Source organism: Ammodytes marinus (assembly GCF_949987685.1).
Source record: "Ammodytes marinus genome assembly, chromosome: 20".
Taxonomy (NCBI): Eukaryota; Metazoa; Chordata; class Actinopteri; order Uranoscopiformes; family Ammodytidae; genus Ammodytes; species Ammodytes marinus.
The window spans coordinates 4857110-4866614 of record NC_137224.1 but is presented as its reverse complement, the minus strand read 5'-3'; the positions used below and the strand labels follow the sequence as shown (position 1 = coordinate 4866614).

At 41.8% G+C, this 9505-nt stretch overlaps 1 protein-coding gene across 1 annotated transcript in view; it reads left to right on the top strand.

Moving 5' to 3' along the window:
- The first annotated feature begins 705 nt into the window (after positions 1-705).
- The window catches only part of LOC307267114 (heparan sulfate glucosamine 3-O-sulfotransferase 3A1-like), a 30823-nt gene continuing 22023 nt past the window's right edge, over positions 706-9505 (top strand). The window contains exon 1 of the mRNA XM_080049338.1: positions 706-1508. Within this exon, the coding sequence (XP_079905464.1) occupies positions 937-1508 (572 nt within the window). The 5' untranslated portion in view covers positions 706-936. The remainder of the gene's footprint in view (positions 1509-9505) is intronic.

Sequence of the window (9505 nt, the reverse complement as noted above, 5' to 3'; positions counted from 1 at the left end):
TCGAGGTTCGGGTGTTTCTGATATTTTGAGGAATCCTTTTGCCATCTCAAAACATGCTGATATGAAAAATGTTGGGACATGCAGTCGAGAAACGTCTTAAAAGTTTACACCCGCACGCATGACAGCAGTTTGTTTTCACATAGAGGTGGTGTGTGGGTGTATTATTTATATATTGTACTGTGTGTGTATTGACTGAATTTGTATTTGTCTGAAATTCACAGACACGAACACATGCACATATTAGGTAATGGGCTATTGTTGTGGAGGAATTGGAATATGTTGATAAGTAAAATCAGCAGTAAAATATATCAAATAAACAGTGACATTTTTGCCTTTATTTTGTAAGTTTAGAAATGTGTTTGTGTCATGTCTCTGTACATTACTGTGGTGTTTATTTTGGTATGTCCACTTTACTTTACTTACTAAATATAACTTTATTTTGAAAATTAAAATAAGCTCTTAATTTGGCTGAGATTGTCCTGTGCATCAATGTCCCCGCCTACCTTGGATATAATTGGCGCAGGCCTGCTTCTCTCTTCATCTCATTGGCCGGGGAGGTGCCTGTCAAGCAACCTGACGTGCGAGACAAGTTTACAACTCTATACACGTGCGGCTGGTACAGCAGGGTCTGGTGGTGGTGGCATCCTACACAGAGCAAGGACAGAGGAGAAAATTCATTATCTTGAGTGTATAAATCGTTGTACACCGTCTGGAAGCACCTGTGGGCTGTTGTTTTGGCTATTTTCGGTCGGTTTTGGCATTCTTACCTGTGCAGCAGGTATCATTTGGGACTTTTTTTTTTTTTTTTTTTTAAGGAGACAGGTGTTTTCCAAACTGTGGATGTAGACTCACTCCTCGGTTTCTTAATGGCAATAAGACTAAATAATGTGTGCCTAGCATGGCTGTGGCTCCTGTACCGACCACCCAGGGACCGGTATGGCTTTTAGCCGCATTACTAAACTGGACCCCCCGTCCCGAGGCATCTTCAGGAAAACGGCGGTCATGCTGGGTTCCCTCCTCACCTCTCTCTTCCTCCTGCACTGCCTCACCGACCGCTGTACTACCACTTCGCCCTCTCCGCTCAAGGCGTCCTCCAGACGGGCTTTCGAGGACTTTAGGTCGCTAAGGACTAAAAGACTAATGTACGAATGGACCGCCGGGTCTGATGATGAGGTGATGGGCTACGGGGCCGCCCGGCGCTCCTCATCAAGGGCTCTCGCGGACGATGAGCGCGCGCTGCCGGAGGAGTCTTTCATCTTGCCGCCTCCGGATTTAGTTATCGCCTCCAGGAAAGTGTCGCCGAGGTTTGCATCAGCAGCAGCAGCAGGTAAACTCAGCCCGCTTGGGGAGGGGAGCAAGAAGCTGCCCCAGGCGCTCATCATCGGGGTGAAGAAAGGAGGCACACGGGCTCTGCTGGAGTTTCTCCGGGTTCATCCGGACATCAGAGCCGTGGGAGCGGAGCCGCACTTCTTCGACCGCAACTACGAGAACGGACTGGAGTGGTACAGGTGAATAATAACTAAAGCAACCTTATTGTGCACAGAGGAAAAACTGTTTCTTAGATCGGCATTTATCTCAAGCATAAATGTATATTACAACTTTAAAGTTACTGTAAAACTATGATATTTAGAACACATTAATGTGTCCCTCTTAAGGATTGGCTTCTGTAGGTTATTAGGCTACTGATGCAATTGGCATGATGATATATTGTGTTTATACAACTTTAAGCATACTTTTATATTCCAATTTTAAATCTGAGGTAAGTGCTGTTATTACTGTAGAAATATGAAATTATAGCACATCAATTAATGTCCTTAACAAAATCTATTAGCTACTTCTGTGTATTGCTCTTAGGCTACTCATCCAATTGCCATGATGATACATTGTGTTTATACAACTTTTTATATAGCCTACTACTACATCACTGATAAAGATTAGTCTACATAGCCCAGAAATCTTCCCTTAAAATCTCAACATTTTTATAGGAGTAGCTTAATTGCTGCTGGATGGAGAAGCAGTGTGGACAGCCTGTTGATTTATGACACCACATTAGGCCTGCTTTCATTAGATGTTATCGGGCTGCTCATTTTGTCGCACATTTTAGGGTTGACTGCCTTTTAAGTTGCTTCGGTGAGGGCCATAGTGAAAGCACTGTTTCCAGCTCGATCAGGCTGGGAAATAAGTATTCAAAACAAAACATGTCAAGAAGTAGCAATTAAATTTCCTTACTTAATGTGACTTTATTTCATGTCAAGTACTTTTCGAAGTACACATGTCTGTAAAAAGCAAAAGAAAGTAGACATGTTCATAGTCCACAAAACTTTTTCCAGAAGTTTTCTTTTCTTTTCCCCCCTTCAAACCGATAATAATTTCCTTGTGCAAATTAATAATTTGATTAAGAACATTGTGTCCAGCTGTAGCTCTTAAACACATCTTTTTGTGTTGCATAAAGTTTTAAGCTTCTAATCTAAATCGTAAAAAGTTTTTTTCTAAAAGGTCTAACTTAATGCTGTCGACTACAACCCAAGTGCAAAACACCTAATTAACTTAATTAAAAAAATATATTTTTTCTGCAGAATTTTTTTAACTATAACACATCAAACCTTTTTTTATAGCTTGAAAACTGTATATTTTCTTATGTTTGTCTTTGAAGTTTAGTCTCTAAAAAGGCAGTTTCAGACTGAATTTGCTTTTTTAGAATCAGTTTCAGTCTTGCCTGACAGAAGTGAAACTTTAGAGAAACTCTGATCCCACATAAACAAACATTGACTCTCCTCCAACGTCCCCGTCTCCTGATGGAAGGAGTATGCTGCATGGTTTTTCCCTCGCTCAAGTCGAAATTTGTGATTGATTTCATCTGTCACTGCGAGTGTGCGTGAGTGAGTGTTGTGTGTTCACATTTCCACAAGGCCTGTGGGGAATAATGGCTCCCTCTCTCTCTCTCTCTCAGTGGTTCTCTGTCTAATGGGGCATTGCCGACATCGCAGCTCTGTTATTAAGAAGGATTAGGGCCATAATGAAAGGTTACCTGAGTGTCTCAGGAGGTATAATTCACCTTTTGATTGAGTTAACACTACACACAGCTCCCTCTAAAAGCTGGGAGACAAAACTTTTACTCTCCCTAACCGACAACTCCCTCCAGGCCCTCTCCGCTCGCCCCCCTCTCCTCCCACAAACACTCTGGCTCTCTCCCATCTCCTGCTCTCACACACACACACACACACACACACACACACACACACACACACACACACACACACACACACACACACACACACACACACACACACACACACACACACACACACACACACACACACACACACACACACACACACACACACACACCTCCCTCTTTGTGCCTCTCTGAGAGCGAACATTCTCTTTTTGCCATCACTCTTTCACACCCTTCTGTTTACCTATTCATCCATTGTGGGGTTTTATATCCATGAGGGTCCCATCTATCCCGAGGAGTTGCCAAGATTCTCTGGAATTTGGACCGTGCCTCCAAGGACAGACCTTAGTGCCGGTTCCCCTCTTAATGCCGTCCATTTAAAACAGGAGGACCCTTGAAATGAAAAGAGGAATAAATAACTGTTGCAACAGCGTGGCCCACTCTGGAGTTCATCTTGTCAGCTCAACGTTTGAGAGTCCTCTCCTCTGATGGCTTTTATGTGTTTTTGCGGAAGCTTTTGATTGAGTTGCATTCATTGAAAGTTACTGGCTTGGGGTCATATAGACGTGTTTTGTGCACTTCAAAAACCGCTTGTTGGAAAAACCAGGAAATCAGTCTGATTGCATCGCTAAAACTTAACGGGCCCCTTGTCAAGATCGTGGCAGTTTTTGTGCCTCGGAGCAAGAGTTGCCATACAGATGCTTTTAAAATTTCAAAGCGGTAAGAATGTTTGAAACTCATCTGACACGTGACAGTTTGAAAGCTAAAGTGTCAAGGTTGAGAAACAAACTTCCATAGTACATTTGCAATACTCAGAACACTTTCCTTGGAAAAAAAAAATATAAAACAATCTATTGGTGTTTGTTCAAAACAAGTCCAGATTTTCTGTGACTAATCACCGTGTCCAATTTAAAACTGTGATTCCTTTCATTAGTAAACAGTGAATTCTTCAAACGCGGATGCTTCCGTCTTAGGAGATTCTTTGTTTATTGTCAAGGCCGATGTGCTTCCTCAGCATGAATCACTGGTCTCTGTCCGTATGGGAATGTGTGGAACATACTTTAACACCTCTAAGCTTTTAATGTGACGTGGCGGCATCTCCAGCCTCCTTTTCCAGCTTTCTCAGAATTATACTTGCCTGGCTTGTTACGGGAATTTCCATCAACTGCCTGAAAATAAGTCGGTCACACACCCAGAGCTATGATGCAAAAATCTGTAATTTATTGAGACCGATAAAAGCTGCGGTTTTGACAGCACGGCAGTCACAGCATGAAACATTGGTAACTTTAAACTTTTATGTCCAAATACTCAAAGTAGTTGAGTTAAATCCTGTTTCAACATCTGAATTTATTCAAAACTTGGTAACAATTTTATATATTTATTTTTTGACATTTCAGTAAAAACTAAATGGGGGAGGGGGTGTTGTACATTCAGTTAAAACAGGATTTTAGCTCTCTGATTAGAATATCATTATTTTTTTTTTGTTCAATTATTTTCCAAAAACTTTCAGTAAATTCAGCCCTTTTGTTGAAAAGGAAACCAACACCCAGCCCAATCGCCCAGTCGGCCAGTGTTACATTTCACTACACATTTCTCAGTGGTGTATCCGTATAATCACATACAACCTGTTAGGCTTTTGTTGTGGAAATAGACACTCGAAGTGAACAAGGAGGTCAAGCACAAACACTGCGAACCAAAGCAGAGGTCCATGCTTCAGAGTAGTCAGTATTATGTTTTGGCCTACTTCGGTTACTGAATACCCAGCTTTCACCTGTCTAGACCCAACCGCAGTTCCCATTTGAAGTCTGCAGACCGGTTGGATTAGCCTTCACCAGATCCCCTAATGGGTTAATTACCCTTCATAAAAACATATGTGACCTGTTAAAGACAAGGGCAATGCTGCCAAATCCGCCACACGCATATCCTTCTGTATATAGACAAATGCAACCAGTGCAGTTACACACGTTATTTTTTCTTCTTTTACACAAGTATACACATAGACAAACATACACAACCAGACTTTTCATGTGCCGTACGGTCCTCTGGGCTTTAAAAAACCTTAAAAAATATTTTGAAAACAAATAATTATCTAGGAAATGAAAATGTGTATGGCAGCTTATGTATCAGCAAATCTTTTGTGTAAAGTTGATCAATGTTGCTGTATCTACTTAAGCTTCTCCGTAAATATGTTCCATGGTGTATGTAATACCTATAACCACGAGAACGCAAATGAAAAGAATATGCTCAGCTACAAAAATCAGATTGAATTAGGGCTTTCCCTCTTCATAAAACTGGCCTTATTTGAAAGAAAATGCTGTAATGGTCGTAAAAAACAGTTCTTACTCATAAAAGCAGTGACCCAGTGGGGATTTGTGTTAAAAAACGGCAGATCTGTATTACTGTTTGGCACAGTGGTCTCTGAAGGGCAAAATAGTATAGTATATAACACAAATCAAAGCTACTTTTTTCTCTTAAGTTAGTCAACTACACATCTAGATCCATATGCAATAGTGGGGAATAACAATATTTGCAAAGTTTGTAAGTCTGTGTTTAAATTCCATGAATGCCATTTTCCCCTTCATTTCTGATTTGCATTTTTCCTACATTAGGCTGCCCAGTTGGGTTTGTTAACACAACTCCATTAAGAAAATAATTTTTTTTAAACTAAAGAATACACACTTTTGTCAAGAACTGACGGCGAAATGCTCTTAATCTCCCAGCATTTGAAATGAGGCTGACTTCCAAGTTTTTCATACGTTGGCTGTGTTTTTGAGTGGGTGTCAATTAATTGGGTGGCAGAGTTGAAACTCTGGCCTTGTTCATGACATGTCACTTGTCGGGGGACCAATGGAAACCATGACACAACTCTTAATGGGAGGGACTACATATTGTCCAAAAAAGTTAATTCTGCACACTGTCTGACTTGCAAAAAAAGTTCAATAAATAGCAACGTTCCGGTATTAGACCTTCATCAGGCTGCCGCCTGATATTAAAAGTGAAGAAATGAAGAGCTCTTCAAACTGTTAATTGGAAGTAAAAACTATACAACATTAAAAATAGTTGTAACATGTACACATTGTTGTGTTCATGCAGGTTGTCATGGCAAAATCACATACCAGGTGAAACAAGAGGCCAGATTAAACAGAGACCCCTGTGTCTGTACTCTGTGTCCATATTTATGTGAGCATTTAAACTGTAAGTACCTCCAGTGTACTTTTGGCACTCGCTGCCACAGTTGGACTTAACCCAGCCAGGAATATAGGAATAAAATGTTCCTCAGAGTTATAAATACAGCGATTGAGAAGAAAATAGTTTGGTCTTCACCCTTTGTACCATACTGGATACCAGTGATGAACCCTTTCACTGTAATTTGCCACATGGGTTATTTAGCCTGTATTTGACACTACATTGGAAAATACTTGTTCTTAATTAAAATGAAATGTTCTATTCCAGAAATAGCTGTGGATGGTAATTGTCTGCTGTAGTTAGACAGGTTCGTCATGAAACAGGATGTTGGAACAGGACCGATTTCGGATGGGAGAGGTTTTATATACTGGTGGGAGATTCCCAGTATATAAAACCTGCATGTCTACCTTCTGGTTTTAAAAAGGCCTTTCCAAAATAAACTCATTTTGTCTGGAAAGCCCCATAATCTGTATACTCATTAAATGTGAACCGTACTTGCCAAAACTTCACAAACGAAGCATGGAATTTAATTATGAAAGTTAAATAAAATGCATGTTTTTTTCATGGTAAAGTGTACCCATTTTTACAGAATCAGGTTTTGAGTCTGTTTCTCTTAACATCTGCTAACATGGACACAGGTTTGCGGATGGCAGGTGGAATTGAGAGGACTGGCAGAGGTGGGGTGGAGGGGTCACGGTTGGGGTTGTAGAGGGCACACACAGCGGACGTAACCTGATCACCAGAGACCTCCCGAGCATGAGCTCTGAGCTGCCTTTGGATTGTGAAAGTGATTATCGGGAAGTATAATTGTAAAACCGGGACACTCACCTCCTGCTCAAGGCATGCAACCCACCCATGACTGTTGTCCCCCCTCCTTGCCAACTCCTTGACCTCCGCCACCCCCACTAACATCTTTGCATGCCCTTAGCAGCTGACCCTAGGAGGCCCAATGCAGGGGAGCTAGATAGAAGCAAAGGGACTATCCAAAGTAGAGCCTGTCAGCAGCTGCCCTCTGGCATCCTGGGAATCTGCCCCCCGATGGGTGAGTGAGGACAGGCAGCAGGTGCAGGGTGCTCTCCACCTGGATCTCCACCAGACGCTCACACCTGATGTATTCACCTGACAAACCTAAAATAAGAGCTGTTTGTTGACTCTTTAACCTAGCAATGAAGAAAGCTAACTTGTGACTTTCATGCAAGTATTTCGGGGATCAGGGATCAGGAACTCTAGGAGCTTTGATGAGCATGTGCAGAAAAGGAGTGTGATTGATCACGGTCGGAAGGGTCACTGCCACAGAATGTGCCACCCTCAAAGTTCACAATGCCAGCAGATGGTACGGTAACATTAAGATCAGGTTACATTGTTTCTATGATTCTGTTGTTTATTCACTTTTGGGTTTATGTGTGTACTTGTCAGCAACCTGTTTGACCCTGCCATATCTAAGGCCCATTCTCAGCTTAGCAGCTGTTGGCCTTTTTATGAGGTATTAGCCCATACATTATGAAGCATTTATGCTTGGATTCATATTTCAAAAGGAAGACTTGAGGTTAAGTTTGTATTGTCCTTGACACCACCAAAATACATTGCCCTCTAAAGCTATAGCGCACTATAATAATTTATATCATCATATCGATCCTGAAGTTGAGATGTTTGACCTTTTAAAAACATTAGTTTTAGGTCTGTTCATCAGGGTTCTATTTTCAGGTGATATACCTAAAACCCTTTACTATTTTTTGAGCAATTCCCGTGAATGTCAGTGATGTTTATTTTCCTTGAAGTGCATGGAAACCTGCCATGTAATGTTTTCTAACATCACCGCCGTTCTGCCTTCAGGCACTTTACAAGCAGTATGACTCAGAAAGCAGAAAGAATCATGTTTGCAATTTTCCTCCTGTACTATATTTCTGTTACTCTATGTTTTGAGTTTTTTTCTTCTTGGCAGTCCAAGGTTGATGGAAGTTAAGTGTTATCCTTCCACAAACAAAGAGAGACTGTAACCCTATCATTTGGCACTGGAGAGTCAAGGGGCTTCAGACTACACTTTCAGTTCTCTTTCGTAGAAGCGAACTTAGCAAACCACAAAACAACCTCCAGAATTCATGCATATCAAGCCTTTCAGAGGACTTGCCAGAGTGCTTTAGGATTTCAGAAACGTGCAGCCAAGCCCATGTTATTTGGGCACAGAAGGGCTTGGTAAATGATGTATGGATGGAGCATATATGCGTTACAGCCCTCAGTGGTGCGGATTGGCAGGGTAAGCCAACGCCTCAGTGTGATGGATCTCTCTTTCCCATCTCAGAGGCAACAGCTTTATCACAGGATAGGGAGCGCTCCATATTTTCCACCAGAGAGAATAAGATAGAGACAGACAGAAAGAGAGAGAGAACCAGAGCTATGGAAAGCCTGAGAACCAATAAAAAGAAGGAAGCCCTCCACTCTTGGGTCCTCCATTTTGCGTTCCAACCGTTGTGTTTTCTTTAAAATACTTTTGCCATATTTTTCTTATTTTGGCACACATCTTTGTCCTGTATTTCATTTCCGCGTACATTAAAAAAAAAATTCAAGTGTTGACTACTCAGTAAGTTGGAGGTTCATCTTCCCAGCCTTTTACTTCTGTTCACTCAGCACGGAGGGCTTTTACTCTTTTCAAGGGTCTTTTTAAGGCTTCCTGGCCAAACATGGGATTGTTTCCCTCTCTGCCTCTCTGCTTGAAGGCATGGACTTCGACATCCTTGCCATGTGTGCTATCTGCAGCTGCCTGTGTGGTGATAGGATGGCACCAAACATCCTTTTTGTCTTGCTCCATCGGGACATGTCCAATGCCAGTCGCCTTGGCAGAGTTTGATCTACAGACATGGGCAGGGGCCATGCCAGACGGCACCTTAGGCACAACCTCTATGTGACTGCCCAACCTCTGTCTCTGTGCACAACATAGAATTATACTGTGGCTAAGCTTGAGGCACAAGTGTACGTGTGTGTGTGTGTGTGTGTGTGTGGCTTTGGAGTCCATCTGAAATGAGGGATTGGCATTTTTCTGGCATGGCCGACAAAGAGGCCAACACATTATTTCCTTCAGATGTTTTTTTTCAAGCTTTCAGCACTTCTATATCCAGTGTGTACTCTGTATATTGCTGCTAGATGACG